This window comes from Phalacrocorax aristotelis, chromosome 10 (assembly GCF_949628215.1).
Source record: "Phalacrocorax aristotelis chromosome 10, bGulAri2.1, whole genome shotgun sequence".
In the NCBI taxonomy this organism is placed as follows: domain Eukaryota; kingdom Metazoa; phylum Chordata; class Aves; order Suliformes; family Phalacrocoracidae; genus Phalacrocorax; species Phalacrocorax aristotelis.
Window position 1 is genome coordinate 1,718,609 of NC_134285.1, and position 21,076 is coordinate 1,739,684.

General features: G+C 57.4%; 1 protein-coding gene across 2 annotated transcripts in view; it reads left to right on the top strand.

The window, feature by feature from the left end:
• PKD1 (polycystin 1, transient receptor potential channel interacting) overlaps window positions 1–20,548 on the top strand; it is a 99,319-nt gene extending 78,771 nt beyond the window's left edge. For both annotated transcript variants that reach the window (XM_075104632.1, XM_075104633.1), the window contains exons 26-46: window positions 264–459; window positions 1,551–1,721; window positions 2,189–2,332; window positions 2,647–2,857; window positions 3,255–3,381; window positions 4,286–4,402; window positions 4,818–4,867; window positions 5,070–5,272; window positions 5,885–5,990; window positions 6,688–6,806; window positions 7,912–8,114; window positions 8,455–8,649; window positions 9,796–9,935; window positions 11,033–11,160; window positions 11,526–11,694; window positions 12,422–12,547; window positions 12,694–12,868; window positions 13,490–13,777; window positions 14,267–14,401; window positions 14,732–15,046; window positions 15,464–20,548. In XM_075104632.1, the coding sequence (XP_074960733.1) occupies window positions 264–459; window positions 1,551–1,721; window positions 2,189–2,332; window positions 2,647–2,857; window positions 3,255–3,381; window positions 4,286–4,402; window positions 4,818–4,867; window positions 5,070–5,272; window positions 5,885–5,990; window positions 6,688–6,806; window positions 7,912–8,114; window positions 8,455–8,649; window positions 9,796–9,935; window positions 11,033–11,160; window positions 11,526–11,694; window positions 12,422–12,547; window positions 12,694–12,868; window positions 13,490–13,777; window positions 14,267–14,401; window positions 14,732–15,046; window positions 15,464–16,090 (3,945 nt within the window). In that variant the 3' untranslated portion in view covers window positions 16,091–20,548. The remainder of the gene's footprint in view (window positions 1–263; window positions 460–1,550; window positions 1,722–2,188; window positions 2,333–2,646; window positions 2,858–3,254; window positions 3,382–4,285; window positions 4,403–4,817; window positions 4,868–5,069; window positions 5,273–5,884; window positions 5,991–6,687; window positions 6,807–7,911; window positions 8,115–8,454; window positions 8,650–9,795; window positions 9,936–11,032; window positions 11,161–11,525; window positions 11,695–12,421; window positions 12,548–12,693; window positions 12,869–13,489; window positions 13,778–14,266; window positions 14,402–14,731; window positions 15,047–15,463) is intronic.
• Window positions 20,549–21,076: the final 528 nt, after the last annotated feature.

Genomic DNA, 21,076 nt, shown 5'->3' on the forward strand with positions numbered 1-21,076 from the left:
CTTTTTCTAGCTGTCGGTGTGACGTAAGTGGGAGCAGAGAGCTCTCGGCAGCTGCTACAGCAGCTTCAGCCGGCTCCTGCAGTCGCTCCGCAGGGCTGCAAGCACAGCCTGTGCAGGGACAGGTCTCTCTCTTTTTGCGTGTGGTATCGTGTGTGTGAATGATGATCCTAGCTGGGGAGGAAGCAGCCTGACTCCTGGGGAATGGAGGGGGGGGGTCCTCCTGGGGAAGGAGAATGCCTCGCAACATACTTCTTTTCTTTTAGGCTCCAGGCCCAGGTCTCAACTACATCGTTCTGCTGACGTGTGCCGTCTGCTTTGTGACCTACTCAGTGGCTGCCCTCATCGTGCACAAGCTGGACATGATTGACATTAACCGAGTCGGGGTGATTCCCTTCTGCGGGAAGAACGGGCTGTACAAATACGAGATCCTGGTGAAAACTGGCTGGGGCAGAGGATCAGGTTAGTCCGTGGTCTATTCCTGTGCTCGATTCCTAGGGTGACATCTGTGCAGTTCCCCTGAGATCTCACCTCAGCCCGTCATGCACCAAACATTCCCCTGCAGGGCCCAGAGCCGAGCTGGTGTCTGGAGCAGCACTGAGCAGACAGTTCAGGGCTTCCCACAGCACTCAGTTTTTATTGTGTGATGATGGGGCAGGCCAGGAGCTCTGGGGAAGAGCATGCTGCCTCACCACTTGCTCTTGGGGTGGGACAAGCAACTGCTGCTGGAAGGAACCACCCAGTACAGAAACACCCCACACCTGCTGGTCTGTGGTTGCAGGAAGAGCTGAGAGACAGTGATTGTTCCTCACTGCTGACCTTCTCCTGCATGAAGCATCCAGGCCTTGCGGGCCCTTCAGAGGAACTATTTTGTTGTCCACCAGCATCCGTCACTTTGTGCTGCCGTCTCAATCTTTCCCAGTGGCATGAAGGCAGAAAGCTTGGCTTTCTGACCTGAGGCTGGGTTTGTAGCTAGAGCTGCCAGAAACATCATCCTGGGCTTGGAAATCTGGGCAGGTGGGATGTGGAAGCTCTAAGCAAGGACAGAAGTGGAGTGCCACCATGTCACTGACCGAAACATGCTCTCATTGATCTTAGTATAACCACTGGTTTCACCAGCAGCAGCTTTCTCCTGAAGCCACCCCAGGGACCATCCAGGTTGAGCAGGTGGACCAAGTTGCACCTGGCAACTGGTACCGGAGAGAAGTCAAAGAAAACAAGTCTTTCCACTGCTTGGTGGAAAAAACATCCAGAATAAACATCTCCTCTGATTGGGGTGTTAGCAAGGCAAGGAATGTCGGATTCAGCCCTCTCCAAAGAGGAAAACCATGAGCATGCCAAGGTCCATGCACCAGGCCAACCTGAGCGGCTGCCCTCCAGGCTGTGTGTAACACTATCCCTGGGTGTGGGATGGCTGTTGAGCACATTCCTTCCGAGTGTCCAGGTCTGAAGGGCTGTTGCATCTGGTACCAGGTCACTGGTAGGAAGGCAGGGCTGGGTCACAGCTCCACCTTGGGTGGGCTTCCCTAACCGAGCCCGGTTAACCCTGCCAGGTACCACGGCCCACGTGGGGATCGCCCTGTATGGTGTGGACAACAAAAGTGGTCACAGGCATCTGGATGGAGAAAACGCCTTCCACCGCAACAGCCTCGACGTGTTTCAGATCGCGACGGAGCGGAGTCTGGGGAGCATCTGGCGCATCCGCATTTGGCACGACAATAAAGGTGAGACGGGAGCAGGTGTGTGGGCCTGAGGCAGCCGTCGCATACCCCAGGTCGGAACCAGCCTCTGCTCCGCCTGGTACCTGGGCCAGGAGAGGGTACCTGGGCCTACAGTCCGGACCAACCCTGATGGGAGATCACGGTGACCCACGGGCTTGGGGGAAGATTGCTGGGGGGGTGGACATGGAGTGACCATCATGGGGAAGTCTGCAGACTGGTCAGGTGTAGTCCCATACACGTACGCTGCAGTGTGCCGTGACGGTGTCTGTAAGTGTCCGTACAGCCTCGGAGGCGACCTGGCTATGCCAAGCCTTTCTCCTGGGGACTGTGCCATTTCCACCGATGAAGGCATTGTCACGGGACTACTGCTGCTGCCCCGCTGAGGGGCTCCTGTGTTGCTCTCTCGGCCTTGCAGGTCCACGCAGGGAATGTCTGCCACGAAACGCATTTCTTCATCTCTTAACTTTTAGGACTCAGCCCATCTTGGTACCTGCAGCACGTCATAGTCCGGGACCTGCAGAGCAGCAAGAGCTACTTCTTCCTGGTGAATGACTGGCTTTCAGTGGAGAGTGAAGAGAACGATGGCATGGTGGAGAAGGAGGTGTATGCGGCCAGTGAGTGCTCAGCCCTTGGGGCGTGGGGCGGGGATGGCTGAGCAGCATGGCAGTTCTCACTGCCCTGGGGAAGGGCCCACAGCAGGAGACAGCGGAGAGACCCCAGAGCCTGCACACTGGCTCTCCCTCCCTGCGTTGATGCCTTGCGCAGCCAAGTGCTCTGCTGCGTCCTTTGTGCTAGAGGACAAGGCATGGCAAGGACCCAGCTGTGCAGGAGGGACCATATAGATGCAGTGTGGATACTCTGAATATCAGTCTGCAAGGCGGGACCGTGGTGCAGCTGGCCCTGAGAGTCTCTCTCTTTTTGTGCTCAGGTGAGACAGAGCTGAGAAGCTTCTCCCGGATCTTCATAGCAGAGTTGCAGCGAGGATTCTTTGAGAAGCACGTCTGGCTGTCCATGTGGGACCGCCCGCCTCGCAGCCGCTTCACCCGTGTCCAGAGAGCCACCTGCTGCTCCCTCCTCATCTTCCTCTTCCTCTGCGCCAATGCTGTGTGGTACGGCATGGTGGGGAACGTACACCTCAGGTGCGCTGTGTCCCTTGGTGCTTTAGCCGATCCCTTACCTCCGCAGGGCTCCTCCTGCCCTTCCCGTCACATAGGGCAGGACAGACCTTGCGTCTGCTGGGAAGAGGTGCCTTGCTTGTGGCCTTGAGTGTGCCCTTCCCATTCCAAAGAACCTGGGACCGGGACGTGGATGATGGATGACCAAGGACAACCTAATCAGCTTTCCCCCTTGGTTTTGCTGTGTCATCTGTTATCACAGCATAATCTGTAACACGGGCCGGTAGCACAGCCCACGCTCCTTTCTTTCTCCGCACGTCTGAAATGCCAGGCTGTGCAGTTTTGTCTCACCCCTTGCTTAGCTGGCAACCCTGAGTGCTCCTGCTAACGCCGGTCTCTGATCTCTCTCGATTCTCTCCAGCAATGGGGCCGTTTCCAACCTGATCCCTGTTAATGTGGACACAGTGGCTGTTGGTCTGGTGTCCAGCGTGGTGGTCTACCCTCTCTACCTGGTCATTTTATTTCTCTTCCGGATGGCTCGTGGCAAGGTAATGAGGAGTAGTAGTTACAGGCTGCCCAGATGGGTGTGATGCCACCGGGTTTGTTCATCTGAGGCTAGATTCTGCCCTTTGTGGTACCTCACTTCTCCAGCTGGTCTCTGCACTTTTCCCAGTTGTGCCTCTGGGCTGCCCCGCACCATGGCCAGACCCTTGCTCTTAGTGAGTCTCTGCCTCCCTCTTGAGCTGGGAGCAGCCCCTGACCTTAGAGGAGCCGATGGCTGCCTGGATTCTGACAACGCCCAGAGAGCAAAAGGGCAGATTTTAAAAGCTGTTTAGGCACTTACTCCCGCTCGATTTCAGTATGCGATAGGTACCCAAGTGCCATTTAAAAGCATGACCCTTTGCTGCATTGGCAGGAGCTTGAGAGGTGCTTGGTGGAGCATTGCTAATGAAATGCCTACCCTGGGTACAAATTCAGCTGTTTGAGCAGAGCTGTGGTTAGGCAGCTGTGAAAGGATTAGCTGGGGATTTAATGACTAGTTAGACACAATTAGCAGCCCCATGAAGAACTGTAGCCAGCTGCTCAGTGACTGATGAGCAGCAAATGTGCCTGATATTTCTTGTTCCTGTAAGCACTCCCTGTTCTGCAGGAGGCTGCAAACTCATACAGCTCCCTGCAAAGTTGTACCTGGGACAGCCTAGGAGGCACTGGGCTGTGGTACACGTGGGTACATGCACCCAAGGTGCCTGGGAGGCAGTGGAGGACGTGCATGTGCCTGCTCTCAGCCCTGCTGGGCAAGCCTGGGATCCCCCAGCCCTGCCTGCACAACCGTGGAGCTCCTCAGCAGAGCAGTGAGCTGATGGGAGCCACTGAGCAGCGGGGCTCTGAGCCACCATGACACTGTCACCTCCATCCCTGCCTTTTCTGCTCAAGCCTTCCCGTGTCCTGCAGGTCTCCATCAACCACACCCTGACTCACTCAGACCAGCAGTCCTTGGAGATCGACAACTACCTGGACTCCTCAATCCTCGACAGCTCCTTCCCCACCTTCCCCGGGCTCCGGGCAGAGGTAAGCTGCTTCACACCTGAGAGCTGGACAGGCTGCATGGGTCTGTGTGCTCCCCTGCACGGATGCAGTGTCCATCCACAGCTGTCGGAGCAAGGACTGATGCACTCAAGTGCCTCTAGCAAATACCCATGGTGGTGGAGAGCCACATCCCTTCATCTCTCACCTGCATCTCTGCCCCGTCCAGTCCCAGGTACTGAGCACGAGCAGTCTCCAGCTACTGCTCTGTGTCTGGGACTATGGATCTCAGCGTGGCTGGGCATTATCTGTTGGAGGAGAGCAGGCTCCTGGTTTAATTAGCTGGGCTAACAGCAGCTCAGGCTCCAGGTTTCCAGTGACCCCTGATGTTAACAACCTGCTGTTTTAACCAGGCACAAACCAGTGTCATGTGCCTGAAACGTCTCCACTTCCTCCACAGGCCTTCTCTGAGCAAACCAAAACAGATCTGTTCCTGGAGGACTCCAAAAGGTAAGTAGGTTTCTGGGAATGGAGCAAGGAGGAGTTTAGCATCTGCTAAAAGCAGGTCTGCTAGCTGCTTTGGTAGACTGGGGCTTGTGCTCCCATAGCTGTTGCCCTTCTAGACAGTTCTGTGCACTAGCACAGTTGTTTTTCTCACGCTTCCCATTCCTCACGCATACCTGATCGCACCCATTCCTCTGTTTTCCCGCAGCCTCGTGCGGTGGCCCTCCAGCGAGGCCCTGCTCAGCTGGCCGGACCTCCTCAGCGACCCCTCCATCATGGGAAACACCATCCAGAAGCTGAAGAGAGGCCGGGCTAGCCGCCACCTTGGACTCGAGGCGCCGTTGGCAACTGAGGAGGACAGCTTGTCGCTTGGCGTTCACCAGGGACAGCCTCGATATTTTTCTGCCTCAGGTGGGTGTGTGAGTAGCATTGCTCTGTGCCAGGGTTTGAATGCCCCAGGAAGGGCAGGAGGAGCAATCTGGTCCCTAGGAGCCCTGGCTCAGCGCTGGAAAAGGCAGAACAGCAGAGCCTGCTGCCATCACCGCTGGCTTCAATCTGAAGGGTGGTGGAGGAGGGGTGTATTTTCTTAATGGAGATTTCCGTCCGGGAAAGCAGAAATCCTGATGTGGATCAGTCTGAAGTGAGTGGTCACCGTGCTGCCAGCTCTGTACTGGGAGCAAGGAGAGATGTGTTCCCATGGGCTCTGAATGTTGCAAGCAACCAGCACTTCTGCACTGGTTGCAAGGCCGCAGTGTGGCTCTGAACTCTGTAAACGGATGGAGAAGGAGAACTTGGCAGCCCATACCAGCAGTTTCATGCTAGGCTCCATAGCCAAGCTGGGGACAGACAGGAGCTGGAAGACAGGGAGGAGGAGATGGCTGCCTCATGGAGAAGGACCTCACCCTGGCTCCCCTCCTTCCCAGCTCCACAAAAGTGGCTGAGCCAGAGCGGAGCAGAACCACCCCGGTGCGGCACTGTGTGCTGTGCTCCCACCAATGCTCGTTGTACTCTCTCTTTCCCCAGACGAGGATCTGATCCGGCAGATCCTGGCAGATGGAGCTAGTGGCATCTCCCACTCCCAGGACCTAGGGCCGTACATGAGGGCCGAAACAGATCTGATATCAGGCTTGTAAGTATTCAGGGAGCAGAGTCCCCCAGACAAGGCCGCTGAGCCAGTGCCTCCTGTCCCTTGCCCTCCCACCCAGCTCTGCAGCAGCTGCTGGTACCCAGCCACAGTGAGCTGAGCTCAGCTGGGCTTTGCAACATTGCAAATGCCCTGGTCAGCCTTGTCACAAGTCACTATGTTCTTGCTGGCCACGATTCCTGCAGCCCCCAGGGCCAGAGCTCCAGGAGGGCGCTGCTGCCCTTCCAGGAGCCGCCTGGAATATCCCCTTAAATCCCCAGCCAAAGTTGTGTCTCCAGAGCCTTGTGGACTCTGACAAAGTGCGGGGACGTGGGTTCGCTTCGTGGCACTGACAGGAGGGAGAAGGGGGTTTGAACTTCTCTTGCATTATCGTGCCCAGAGCACCCTGCTCTGGGACCCTGAGCACCACCCGGCGGGGCTGTCAGCTCACCGCTGGGTAGCCATTGCAAAGCGGCAGATCAAGGGAGGGGAAAGACTTCGAGCCTTCTTCCACGAGACGCAGAGCAGAGTGTCTGCGTGCCTCGGCAGCCTGGGCCTGCCGCCCTAGAAGGAAGCGCTTCTAACTGGTCTGGGGCTGTTGCACTGGTGTTAGCGCTAGAGCTGAGTCCACCCCGGTGCCAGCCTGCTTACCGCAGAGCCAGCAGTGGCACAGCTCACCAGTATCACCCCTTTGCCTTGGCAGGTCCAGCGTGTTCGGGGAGAAGGTGGAGACTGTCATGATGCAGAAGCTGAACGACAAAGGCCAGAGCATGGCAGCCCCTCCCAGGGAAGTGAGCAGATCAGCCAAGTCGACGTGGACAGGTACCAGGGCCACGTGGCTGTGCCAGCCTCGGGGCAGGAAGGGTGGTCGCACCCAGCAAGACTTGGGGGGCACAGAAAAGGAGCCTTAGGAAAGGCTGTTCCCCTGCTTGGCATCTATTTGCTATTTCCTGCCAGCTTCTCTTTGAGCCTGAACCTCAGTAAGCCTTGGGCCACCAGCTGTGCTGTGACAGTCCCTACCGTGCACCCTGGGGAAGCTCTGCTCCCTGCTTCCCCAGTTACTCTGCTCCCTGCACCCCCCTGCAGCCATCGGTCCCTTCATCCGTCTGGCATGAGAGAGTGAGAGTCTCTGTGCATAACCAGAGGGGAAAGGGAGTCCGATGCCAAGCAAAGTTCAAATGAACAAACAAAGCAAAGAAGAGATGCTTCCTCCCAGGTCATGCAACACGACAGCCGGCCAGCTGGGCGTGCACAAGGCGGGAAGCAAGCTGTCAGGCCCCTCAAGGTCTGGGGGGTGATAAGTGCCCCGGTGCCCTGCAGAGAAGCTCAGCATCTGTTCTCTTAGCATGAGCTCTTGGCTTCCTGAGGCGCAGCCTCCCTGGGGCAGGCTGCAGCGTGGAAAATTGGGCACAGCAGCAATCCTCTTGGGTCGGTTAAAATCCATCATTTCGTCTTGGTTGATGAATGGTTGTAATATCTTTGTGCAGGCACTGATTTGGATGGGTGGGTGGAAGAAGTGGTGCTGAGCGAGCCCCAGGGCAGGGTGGCTTGGCAGTCTGAAGGCAGCCAGAGCAGCAAATCTGTGTGGCTTTTCATGGGTTTGACAGCAGCACCTCCAGCTAGGCTGGGCATGCCCAGTGCCCTGCGGGTCCGAGAAAAAGCAGGGAACCCATCCCACTATGCAAATCAGGATCCCATCTCCTTCTCCTGCCCACCCTGTTGTCTGCAGGTGGGAGGCTGCTCTTCTGAGGCTGGCTGTGTTTCAATGTGCTGTCTGTGTTGCTGCTTCGTGGGAGATGTCTGGGATAATTCCTCCAAACTCACCCAGGAGCGGTGGCGAGCTCTCTGCTGGGATGAGCGGTATGCTCAGCCCGCTGGGACCCTTTTGCAGTGATGTTTACGCTTGGTTTTTCCTCCCTCCTTCCAGTTGCAGACCAAACGTTCAGGAAGCGCTTGCTGCCACCCTGGTGCTCCTATCTGGCTCATGGTATCAGTCTCCTCCTCTTCGCCACCTCCACAGGGGTGTCCGTGTGGATCGGGGTGGGCTTTTCCTCCAGCGTTGCCCTCATGTGGCTCATCTCAGGGATATTCAGCTTTCTGGCATCCTTCTTGGTCTGGGAGCCCCTGAAGGTAAGGAAAACATGAGGGAGTACACACACATATCTGTACAAATTAGCTGTAATTAACGTCTTGACTTGATTAATATCTGGAAGTACCGGACACTGAGTGGACTGGATGCTCTCTCCCACCTTTGCATGCCTGGAGGAGGGGAAGGGTGTGCGCACTGGCAGCAGGAGGAGAGGCAGAGCTGGTGGCAATTTGTTTTAGAGGTCGTCTGGCTGCTCCACGAGAGCGCTCAGCAGCTGTGCCACGCTCGCTGTCGGTGCTGGAAGGCCCGCAGGAGCTGCTGCCCACGGCGGTTCTGGCGGCACGGCTCTCCGCAGGCCCACGATGCGGCTTGTCCCCCCAGGTTCTGCTGGAAGCCCTCTATTTCTCACTGGTTGCCAAGCGCTTGCACCCAGAGGAAGATGACACCTTGGTGGAGCATCCGTTCGTTGAGCATGTTTCTGAGAAGATCAGCAAAGTCCGCCCCCCGCAGGGATTTGCCCTTTTCCAGGCCAAGGAAGAGGCCAGGAAGGTCAAACTGCTGCACAGGATGCTGAAGGTAAGACATCTCCTGGTGCCTGTGCTGCCCAGGGCAGGGGCGGAGCGGTGGCTCCATCCTTGTGCGGGTCCGTACAATCCAGCTGTGATCTCCTGAGCTAGTCTCCAGCTTCTACCTCCAAGTGTCTCCAGTTTCTGCCTCCATTTCCCCAGCTGTGAAAGACTGGCAGTGACATTCATCTCTGGGAGGCTCTGAGATCTTGTACCAGATTTTGTACCAGTACTCAAGGGGCAGCTACAAAGGAGGTGGAGACTCCCTTTTCACACGGAGTCCCATGTTGAGGACAAGGGGGATGGACACAAGCTGCTCTTGGGGAGATTCCAATTGGACACGAGAGGGAAATTTTTCACACTGAGGACAGTCACCACTGGAATAATCTCCCCAGGGAAGGGGTTGGCTCGGCCACGTTGGGCACCTTCAAGAGTCGGCTGGACAGGGCGCTGGGCCGTCTTGTCTAGGCTGGGCTCTTCCCAGAAAGGTTGGACTAGATGGTCCCTGAGGTCCGTCCCAGCCTGGGATGCGGTGATTCTGTGATCTGAGGTGGCTGGAAAGCAGAACCCTAAGGGGGTTGATCTGGAGCAGCTGGTGCGTTTGACCCCATAACTCAGGCGTTTGAGGTTAGGGTGAAGTTTGCAGTGTGGAGTAAACAGCAGCTTGCACAAGAAAATTCATTAGTGGAGTCTTATAAAACACGTAACTTCCCAACTAGGAGCAGAAGTTCAATCTCTTTGTAGCTCATTCAGTACTAATCCTCCACGCTGGTGCTGGGAATACACAGCTGCTTTAACCGAGTCAAGTTATTTTTAACTGAGTGATTTCCCTTTAAAGGATGGAAACCCCCAATAACTGTCGTATAAGCTGAGCTGCCAGCGTATAGGAGCTCGTACAGGGGGGTTGTGCAATGCCTATCAACTGAAACATGCGGTGCCAGGCTGGCCGGTTTGAACAAAGAATATTGTTATGAGCCTGTGGTCTGGGTTTCATTTTAAGCTGCTTCCCATATGGAAAAAGAAGAGCGCGGTCTGGGTCCTGATCCTGCTGCATGGCAGTCAGCAATCAGTGGAAAGCAGTGGTTTGCTGCAGGATTGGGAACCAACCCCTGCCCCCATGCTCGGGTGCAATCCCTTTCTACTCTCTGCTTGCCAGAATTTCCTCATCTACATGATGTTCTTGCTGGTGATCCTGCTCACCAACTACGGAGATGCCTCCCGCAACAGCAGGGCCTTCCTTCTGCAGAGCTCCATCAAGCAGCAGCTGGGCAGCAACGAATTCCTCCGCATCAAGAGGTAACTGCAAAGTCCCTGGGAATGGGGAAGAATGAGATGTTGCTTTATATCAGAGAAGCTGTGGAGGGCCGCAGCAAGGAGTCAGGGAGCAGGCTGGGGCTGGCTGCCGGGCTCGTGCTCCGCAGTCGCTCCCAAAGAGGCTCTCGACTCTGCGGGGAGCGCTGGTGCCTCAGTGGAGCTGGGCACTCGCACACGAGCACGGCGTGGCAGTGAGCAGGTCCCATTTTGTCCCTGTGGGTCTGCTTCTCCCCTGGAGAACAGAGGGTTTTCTAGGGGTTGAAAGCTTTAATTTCTTTGAATTGTAATTTTTTCCTCAGTGGGAAGGGACTGTGTGAATTACAGATGTTTATCTTTCTGTATCTGGTCAAAAAGACACAAGTTTGCTCTGTCTTCAAAATTTACAGCTGTACGGTTTAGCCATAAACAGGGTCACGAGAACCAAAAATAACATCTCATATAAATACAGAGCCCTCCCCTTCCTTGCTCTGCACATATGGTTTAACTAGATCAAGTTTTCCCAGCTGAGTTTCCACACTGCTGCAAACTCGGGCAGCCCCGACTGCCGTCGGAGCGGCTGCCTGGGTTTGGCGGCGCCTCTGCACCCACCTCGCGACAGACCCCTCGGTTCTTCTGTGCAGACAGACCTGCCTTGTCTGTGCCACACAAAGTCACAGAGACTTCGATTCCCCACAGTATGAGTCGGGAAAGATTCCAGTGAACTCAGCGGAGTTTCTGGGGTGAAAGTGGTGTAAAGGGGGAGAGCAGAGCAGAATCCAGTCCTAAATATCCTCTCTTTTCCACTGTGCTGCCACAGACCCACTGGTCTGATCCTCATCCGGATGCCAAGTGGATTCAATCACCTTTTGGTCTTGCATGTCAAATAAGCATTTCCCTGACCCCAGCCCTCTTGGAATGGATGGAGATGCTGCCTCTGCCTGCTGGCCAGGCGCCCGGGAGGAGAGCAGCCCGGGTTAGCTCTGAAAAACTCAGCCCCCGGCTCCAGGTGAAACGCAGATGGCCACGGGCGAGACAGGCAGAGCCTGCCCTAGCAGAGCTGCCCCGGGAGCTCTGCCTCTCATGCCTTTCCCCCACGGCAGGTCAGATCAGTTCTGGGTCTGGATGTCGCAGGTCTTCCTCCCTTACCTCTACAACAACCGGTCGGGTCAGGAGAGCTACAGCACGACGCTGGGGACAGCCCGGCTGCGCCAGCTCAGGCTGCGGGAAGGTAGGTGGGCAAGGGCCCATGGCTCTGCTGGCACGGGCTGGGTGGTGACACTCCTGGGGGGCTGAAATGACCAGGTCTGGATGCAGCTGGGGCTGAACGAAGCAAGGCAGAGGTTGTGGAGGCAGGTTTTTCTTGGCAGCATATATATCTGTGTACCTCTGGCTCTGCTCCTGCAGAGATAAACTGGGGCAATCGATCATTTGCACTAAAGAGAGAGGCTGACTTGATTTCCGTAGGCATGACCGAGGATGCGGAGGGGGCTTGGGAAGGAGGGAGCTGCTAAGTGTGGAAGCTCAGCTGTGTGCCCCAGTGCCGCGCCGGGCTCCCCATCCCTGACTGGAGTGACAGCGTTGGTCTCATTCCAGCCGAGTGCCAGCACAGTGCCCAGGACGTCCTCCACGGCGTGGGCATGGCTGCCAGGAGGAGCTGCACCGACTCGCACAGCTTTTCTACCGCTGACTACGCAGCCGGCTGGGAAAGGGCGGCTGTGAACGTGACGGCCGCATGGTCCTACTCGCCACCCGACCTGACGGGGTAAGGAGCTGCCCAGCCTGCACCTACCTCCCCTGCTCCATCTGCCAAGGCCGTCGCATCGTTAGAGTTGATTCGGTGCCCGGGGTGGTTCCCAGCCCTCGCCTCAGTGAGCCCAAGTGCAGCCCCTGAGCCTGGCAAAGTGCAAATAAATACAGAAATGGCAAACGCCTCCCCCTGAGTGTGTTCACGCTGGCGGCATGGGTGGTGGGAGGCACGTAGCTGCCGCTCACCTAGCTTCCCTGGAGACGTGTGTGTCACCTTGAGCTGTCTGAACAGCAGCATAATGCTGTTCTCAGGGGCCCAGGGGCAGAGGGTTCAACTCTCCGTCTTCAAGGGCAGAGACAAGGTAACCCAGCCACCCCCAGAGAGCACAGAGCACCACTAGGTTTCTGTGAAAGCGGGTTATGGGAGATTGGCCTTTACCAGCATACTGGACATTAAATCACTGTTGGTTTCTGCTCTGGTTTGTTCCTGGATGCTTCTTCATGGAAGTCTGGGGCACCACAGGCCTTGGGGCTGTTCTGAGGTTGGGAAGACAGAGGTGGATCAATGCACTTCTGTAATTAGTCTTGTGAAATAAATAATGGGGCAGCTGTCGCCCTTGGATGTGCAGTGTAGGGGTCGGGGTCTGCAGCTGCACGCTTACTCCTGGCCTGCGACGTAGGAGAGCATACCAGTGGCTGCTCTGTCCTTCCGCTCTCACCCTGTGGCTCCTCTTCCTCTGCAGGGTCTGGTACTGGGGTTACATCTCTTTCTACGATAGCAGCGGTTACGTCCAGGAGCTGGGGGCTTCACTAGAGGAAAGCAGGACTCAGCTGAATTTCCTTCAGGAGCACACCTGGATCGACAACATGTAAGTGTGGCAGGGGCGAGGAAATGTTCTGCTGTCACTCGGGTTTTTAAGGGGTGCTGCTGGAGTGTCACAGGGTAGAGAATCTATGGCACCAAAGCCCAGAGTGGTTGTCCCGGTGCCCTGAGCTGCTCTTCTCCCCTCCGCAGGAGCCGGGCAGTCTTTGTGGAGTTGATGCAGTATAACCCCAGCGTGGACCTGCACGCTGCCATCACCCTCCAGCTGGAGTTCCTGGGGGCCGGCCAGGCCATCGCCGCTGTCACCATCAGCCCCTTCCCGCTGCTGCGGCTCAGCGGGGGTGTCACGCTGCAGCTTCTCATGATGGTCAGTGTGTTATTTCACCGCTGCGCTCCTCTTTCCTCCCAGTCACTGCACAGAGGGCTCTGGGGACCCATCGCCTGGGCTCCCAGAAGGGATTGAAGCTCCCCTGCCTGAGGCCACTTGTCCCCATGCCTGTCACCACTCCGCTTCCAGGCCAGGATAGCACACAGAAATCATCCCTGGCACCGCTGAGGGGAAGGAGATTCCTCATGTCTGGCAGCATTTGTTGGTGTTGCCTCAGCCTTTTTGTTTCCTTGAACTCATGCCTGTCGCTATTGGAACTTGAGGCTTGTGTTCTTCTGTCCTCTGTGGGGACATCGGCCAGCCAAGCCCTGTCCCCTGGGCCAGGGTTCAGCATAAGCAGAGCTCGCTCCCCCTGGACACTGCCACCCTGCATTGGATGTGGTTTGGGGAGCGTCGCTGCTAGGGCGGGAGGGAGGGGGGCACTGAGTGAGCGAGGAAGGCGTGGAAGGACTCGGGGGTGGGCTGCAGCTGTGGGCTGGCACAACTCGCCCTCACACATGGGGCTTTTGCTGCGCTGGGGCGCTGCAGGGTCCCCCGCTGCAGCACAGCAGTCAAGTGTTGCCCTCTCCTTCCCTGGTGACCTCTCCGTTCCTCGCCCAGGTCTTCCTCATGATGTTTGTGGTCTACTTCGTGGTGTCTGAGTCACTGTCCATCAAGAAGGAAGGCAGATCCTACTTCACCCTATGGGGCAACTACGGCCAGTGGGTCTTCATCCTCCTCACCACCTGCACCGTGGTGGTGCACCTCAGCCAAGCCACCCTTGCCGACCAGCAGTGGCTCAAGTACCTCAACAACCGCAAGGGTTTCACCAACTTCTACCAGGTGGCCTTTCTCAACACTGTCTTCAGCACCTTGGCTGCATCCCTCCTCTTCCTCCTGACTGTTCAGGTATGGAGAGGCTTGGGTGGGAGCAGCACGTGGGCAGGGGTGCGTGCTTTGGTCCCCCCTGTGCCAGCTTGTCGTCCGCGCGCAGTCCCGTGGCAGGGGTAGCAAAGGGCCCCGAAGGAAAAATAAATGCAAGGACTGTGGTCCTGCTGCGCCAGGCACTGGCCAAATGCAGCGGGGCTGCTGCCACATCCAGACTCCACCGCAGGACAGAGGTGGTGGGCAGTGACGCCACATGCGTCTCTGCTGTAGGAGTTTGGGTCTCTAAAGCCTCTGGGCTCCCAATTCCCTTGGGGAATTCAGCCTAGAGTGGCTGATGGGATGATTTTGTCTGCAAGGAGCCCGTTGACTAGGATGTCCTCTGCTCTGCCAGAGCTTGCATTTCTCAGATTTGTAGAGATGTCTCAAAGACCCTTCCCTGGGCTGGAAGGATCTCGCAGCAGCCTCTGCGATGGGCCCGTGTCGTAACACCGCCCTCTCTCTTGGTCCTAGGCTGCCCAGCAGCTGCGCTTTGTCAGGCAGTGGTCTGTGTTCGGGAAAACCTTTCAGAAGTCTGCGAGGGAGCTGACTGCTGCGGGGCTGGCGTTCGCCGTCCTCCTCCTGGCCTACGCTCAGCTCGGCTTCCTGGTAACTACCCGCTGTCCCCGCCTCGCCTTGCAGAGCGGCCGGTCGTCAGCAAGGGCTGCCCAGGCTCGCGTTGTCCCTCGTCCCTCCCCATGCCACGACTGTGAGCAAAGCCCAGCGGGTGCTTGGGGTGCTCCGATGCCCAGCCAGCGCAGGGTGCTCTTGTCTGCCACAGGCCAGGCGGGTTTGGCCGGGGGCTGTGTCTGTGGCCTGTCCCGGCCAATCCGTGGGTCGCTCCTCAGGGCTCATGCCCTGGGTTACTAAGTATTGTGGGTCAAAGGGACGTTGTGCCGCTGATCCCTTCTCATTGCGCCTCCAATGTCCCCTTTGCAGCTCTTCTCCTCCTCCTCGGAGTCCTTCCGCAGTGTCGGCAGCAGCCTCCTGCTGCTCTTTGCCATGCTGCGGGGCAGCGTGAACCTCCGCCCCTGCCTGCCTGAGTCCTCAGGCCTCTACTACCTGTTCTGCACCAGCTACATCATCCTGGAGGTGTGGATCGTGCTGAGGCTCTTCACCGCGGTGCTTATCTACAGCTACCGGGAAATGCACTTTGAGCTGTACCGCCCCGCCTTCGAGCCCCAGGACTACGAGATGGTGGAGCTCTTCGTGCGCAGGCTGAAAATGTGGATGGGCTTCAGCAAAGCCAAGGAGGTGAGTGTAGCCTGGGAGACGCCGTGGAGAAGGGGCCCGGTAGCGGGCTGTAGGCTGCAGACACCTGCAGAGAATCAGCCCCTGTCCTCAGCCTTCCTTTGCCTCTGGCTGCTTCCCGCTGCTGTTCGCAGTCGGGTTCCTCTGGTAGGTGAGGGCTGGAGCAGCGGCCATTCCTGGAGGCCCATGAGCTGGGCTGGTGATGGGGCGTTGTAGGGGCATCTGCTGCCAGTTCTCAGTCCCACAGTTCCACGTGTTTTTGTCTGGGATCTGTCCCCAGGTCCGGGCCGTGGCCTGACCCACCAGGAACGGCCGGCAGCAGCCCTGGGGCTGTTTGGAGCAGGACAGTGCCACAGCACAGCGTTCCTGCTCACCAGCTCCTGAAATAACTCTGCCTCCTGCTCCCCTCTTCTCTTCCAGTTCCGGCACAAGGTGAGGTTCGAAGGGATGGAGCCGCTGCCATCCCGAGACTCCAGCGACTCCAAATCCTTCCGGGGCCCCACTCCCAGCGCTGCCTCGGACAGCTCCAGGGCCTCCACCTCCTCCAGCCAGCTGGACGGGCTGAGCCTCGTGCTGAGCACCCGCGACAGCCTGGAAGTGGACGCTGACATCCAGCGCCTCCTTTCCCTCTTTGAGATGCTGCTCGCCCAATTTGACCGGGTCAACCAGGTGACGGAGGACGTGTACCGCATCGAGCACCAGCTGGAGGGCTCTCAGAGCCGCCGCTCCCGGAGGAGGTACACCCAGCTGTCGGAGGATGTCCTGAGCAGGTACTGTGCAGGCAGCACAGAGCAGGGGCCCTCGCCCGAGATCTCCTCCGACACGGACCTGCAGCCCCCGCGGGACGCCCCACTGTCCCCCCACTCTCCTGCCGCCCCACCAGGCCGCAGGGGCTCGGTGCCCAGCCGACTCCTTCGAGCTAGCAGAGGCATCAGCGTGGCGGCTTCCGTGCTGCCCCCACACAAACCCTGTGCCGCCGTAGCTCCGGCGGTGAAGAAGAAACGGCCCCTCCGGGCCAAGAACAGGGTACACCCCGCTGTCAAATAACGGGGGGCGCGCTGGGCGTCGTGGGGAGCAGCGCCCTCGGAGGGCAGAGAGCGCCTGCGAAGGGGTTTGCGAAGGGTGGGCTGTGCCTGCCGTGCAGACCTGGAGCCTCAGGAGCTGCCGCTTCTGATAGCTCCCGCCGCGGCGGCTGCGCCTGCCGGGGCGCGCGGGGCTGCTGCCTGCAACGGGGCTGCCACAGCCGCCATCCTCCACAGACCTGACCGTGCCCGGCTGGCGCTTCCCAGCGTTAAGGGGTGGCTGGAGAAGGCTGAGCCTTTCCCGCGGGGACAGCTGGGGGAGGCTGCGCGGGGTACGGTCAGCGTGCGGGAAATCCCTGCCGGGGTAGGGCAGTATTAAAAAAAGCCGTCTTCTGTTAAATGGCCCCGTTGCAAACAGCCCGCGTGTGGCGACCGTCACAAGGACACTTTACTGGGCACTGGCGCAGGGTGACCGGTACGAAGCTCACCTCCCTTCCCTGCTGGCTGTGCCGGATGGAAGGGGGAGAGGAGAGCCCCAGGCCTTGAAGGTTTGAACTGAGTCTTGGCTTTTTGTCGACCAGACACACTGTGGAGGAAAGCTACAGGTTTCAAGAAGATATTTAACCCATTGTTTGTGTTTTCTAAGCATAAATATATATAGATATAGATAAATAATATCTACACCCAGAGCAGTTAATTTCCAGTATTGGCTACTTTTATCCTCCCGAAATTGGTACTATTATTTGTATTTAAAAAAAGTCCAATATTTAAAAGAAATGACATTGCAAGCTGCAGCGCGCTGCCAGCCCTGCTACCCGGCCAGGCTCGGAGGGGAGGATGAGCAGCGGCTCAGCCCGTGGGGCGTGGAGACCTGGGGCTGCTCTCAGCCGTCGCTGAGCGTGGGGTTGCCAACGTGCTGGCTTCGCTGCGGTCCCCACCCACCCCTGCCCGCCCGCGCTCGCCCCCCGCGCCGTGGCCCACGGGGCGCGGGCGCTGCTGGCTGCTTGGCTTTTCTAATCCAAGGAATGTATTGACGTAAGTATATGTATTTTATTTTTTGGTTTACTTGTTCGTATGTACTGCCCAGCACTTTAAACAATGCTTTCCTCGGCTAACAATGACACATGCGATCTAACAAGAACGGGATAATATATCACAAGAGCAGTATTTTTTGTTTGTTTAAATCATAAACTGAAATGAGCAAGCGCTGACGAGGTGAACGCAGCCCCCAGCACGCCCCCGCCTGAGGCAGCCGGGCCGGTACCTCCTGGCATCTTCCCTACGAGAAGCACAAAGGTGTCGGGGCAGACGGGTGAAGCCCTAACGGAGGTTATTTTTCGTCGGGGTCCTTCCAGCCCTGGCGCCCCGCAGCTCCCCGGGACGCGCCGTGCGCTGGGCTACAGCTGGCCTGTGCTCGCCGTGCCCGGCTGGGGAGGGGCTGCGCCGCGGGGCACCCCCTGCTCGCAGCGCGGGGGTGCTGAGCGGCGGCTGAAGCCTCCCCAGGGCCTGCGTTCGCTTCGTCATCGCCATTTCATGTTATGTATATTGTAAGTAATTTATATGGTGGGGTTTGTTTTTTTTTCTTTTTAAAATGTATATATTTTTGTATGTTTGCTATATTTTCATAGCATCGGTAACGTGTTTGAAACATGTAGATAGGAGACAGAATACTATTGTCAGAGTTATTTAAAGGATGTATTAAGTGCTTCTTCCTGGGAATGTCCCGTGTATATAAAGTATTAGGTGTCTGTGTGCATGTGGTGCGTGTGCTCTCCTCCCGGCGGAGGTTCGGCCGGGCTGGCTCTGGGCCAGTCCCTGCAGGTGGAGCGGAGCGTGGCAGGGCCGTGCGAGTTGGTGTGTTCCCAAAAACCTGCTCCGTGCTTTGGAAATGTAAGAAGGAGGCTTGGAGGGGAGGCCAGGCGGGCAGCGAGGCCAGGCGGGCAGCGAGGCCAGGCGAGCAGCGCGCCCCGGGTTAGACTGCGTCTTGCCTCTGAGGCAGCTGGGCCTGGGAGCGTCCTTCCCGCAGCCCTGGCTGGGGAGACCTTTCTGGGCAGAGAGAGGGATTTTCTTGGACACCCCTTGGACGTCGCCTCCCGAGTGCCCCCACCCAGCTCCCGGCACTTCTGCCCTGCTGTGTTAAATGCTTCCAAGGCTGTTGTTCCAGCCCATCCACGTGCTCCTTGGCTCCAGGCACCTGCCCACGGCCCTTATGGGTGACTGAAGGAGGACGCAGGGGTGCTCTTCGTGATGGCTTTGGGTCTGGTGTACGTTGCCTTTGAAGGACTCGGCAGGAAGGAGAGGTTGCAGAAGGATGAGGGTGGGAGAAAACAAGTGTGCTGTAGCTTGAAGATTAAGTGCGATGGTGGCTTGGGCACCACAGAGGTGGGGGAAGAGCAGATGGCACAGAGGGAAGTAGCATGCAGGGGGGAGAAAACTAATACTGGTAACCACGAGGCTCTCGTAACGGGAAGGAACAGGCAGGTAGACAAGGAGATGACAGGGAAGTGGCTGGAGCTCAGGAGCAGCGGCTGGAGGTGGAGGCTCCCAGCCTGGAGGCAGCAGGTGCCTGGGGCAGGCAGAGCCAGCAGTGAGGTCCTGTGAGCGCGGCGCTGGTGCTGAGGTTAGCAAGCTTTGTGCTCTCTGCAGCTGTGATTTGTTACACCTTTTCCAAACAGCTCCGTCTTCCCCAGACCGCTGCTGGTATCTAAAACCAGTTTTCAAGCCTGAGTTTTAACACTATTGGCCTTGTAGTTTTTTGGTTCCTTTTACTTAGCCGAGCCGCGCAGCCCCTGGGCTCAACGCCGGTAGGTGCCCGTGACTCTCTTTTTTGGTGAGAGGCACAGTGCTGGTCCAAAAACCCCTAAGGCAGCAAAAGGAGCAGCTGTGAGAGGCACCAGGATACCTGGGATGGGGCACTGCAGCTCCGGCAACGGCACCGGGCACACGTCTGCAGTCGCAGCCGGCTGCTAAGCTCAGCGTCCCACCGCTGTGGCCTCCCTGGGGCTAGGAAGGATGTGCTTGTAAAGCAAAACCCTATTTGGAGAGATAAGCACAGACCCTGGGTGAAACTCAGGAACTCTGTTCTACTTCTGTCCTTCTGCCCAAAGGGGCTCTTTGGTTATGCCTCAAAAGAAAAGGCACTGGAGAAGCATTTAGTTGCGTAAACAGCAGCTACCTCCAAAGACAAAAAAGCAGGTTGCTCATCTTCTAACAGTGCTGCTTAAGCATGCCGGCGCTGTTCTGGCCGGCAGAAGGAGGGTTACTGCAGGAAAACACTCGCTGGCACGTGCTGCTGGGCGGGCCACCAGCTCTTACTCTCTCTCGAGTTCTTACGTGGGAGATCTCCTAACCACGACTGCACCAGAACCGCCACTTTTAACCTCTGGGCACCCAGGGCGGCCCTTCCCTGCTGCCGCGGAGCAACGCGCGCAGATCCAGCCGCCCCCGAGGGCCAGGCGGGAGCGTCCCGTGAGTAAAATGAACCAAGCAGGTCTTGGAAATCCCTTGCAGTGTCAAGAGGCGAAAAGTTCCGGTCAAGAACGCCAGCTCCGTCCTCAGCCCCTCCCGATGCCCCCAGCTCGCGTGTGCTCATTTAAAAGAGGGTGTTACTAGGAGTGCCGTGCAGGCAGGACAGAGGCGAGAGGCAGGGGCAGGCAGGGACGCGGCTGCTCGAACAGCCGTCCATAAGCTAACGGGAGGCGAGCGGGCGGGTGTAACGGGGACGCTCCCCCGGTGAAGCGGCAGGATTTTTGGTCCCAAGTGCCTGTTTCTTACCGAGCTTCCTCTGCGTGTGTGTGTGTGAGTGCGACGTGATGCGTGTGACTTACCAAGCGCTTCTTCTAATCAAAGAGGAGCAGAAACAGGACAAGACAACTGCCCTACTTCTTTCCTTCACTTGAAGTACGGAGAGCAGCTCTGGAACCTACAGTTGTTTCTTGAAAAGCCAAACACCTCCGCGAGGGCCCACGGGTGTGGTGGGCACCACTGACAGCTTTCGGGCCATCACAGTTCTCATATCGCAGCGTTTATTTGTACAAACTATAGCAACACTCACAGGGTTCCTTCACTGTCCCAGCTAAGGTACCGCGTACACAGGCACTTAGCTGCAGCCGGCGTTACTAGGCCTGGAGTTATACCCTCGACAGCAATAAACTTGACTTGCAGCCCCAGCCAATAAATACTCCTGAATGTATATGTCTGTGTTTGTAGTCACCGAGAGATGGTTTCTTATTTATTGTCTTAAGTCTCACAAAGATGCAACAGTATCAAGCTGCTTAAATAAAAAATTCTATCCATTAGTTTAAAAGGGAGAGGGAGGGACTTACTTTGGTTTGTTTTTTTTTTAAGAACAGACGATTGTGACCAATACGCCAACTGTTACTGTCTGGTCAGCATTTCACTGCAAACAAAAATATCCTATTTTGTAACTATGGGGATGTTTCGTAAAAAAAAAATGACAAGGTCAAATAAAAGATGACTGCTACGACCTGGCTCTGGTGCCTTTGTTACGCTCCCTCCAGCCCCTCAGCGCTACCAGCGAGAGCGCGGCAGGGGCACAGGGCAAAGCAGCGCTGCCAGAGCCATTCCTCCCAGCCCCATTGTCCTCCTCTGTGTGACCGGAATTCTACAAGACACTTGGTTGAATCCGCCAGTCCAGGCTGTAATTAACGCCCTCAGCTTGTCAGGGAAGGGGCTGTGGTTGCCGTAAAGGAGCCTCAGCCCAGGCAGAGCGTGGCACGAGGGCTCGCTCGGCCCCAGGCCCGGCGGGGGCACATGGGCTGCTCTGGCCCGCCTGGGGTGGGAAATACTGCCCAAAAAGGCCCCCCACTTCTCCCCGCTGCAGAGGTTACCTGAAGCTGAACCAGAGGGAATAGCCCCAGTACAGGGCCTGCGGCGCGGCCACGTATCGCACCAGGTCCAGCGCTCGGAGGCGTGGCTGGTGGTCACTGGCATAGGAGCGATACGGAGCGGAAAACTGAAAGGGGGAAAGAGGGACTTGCCATTATTATGA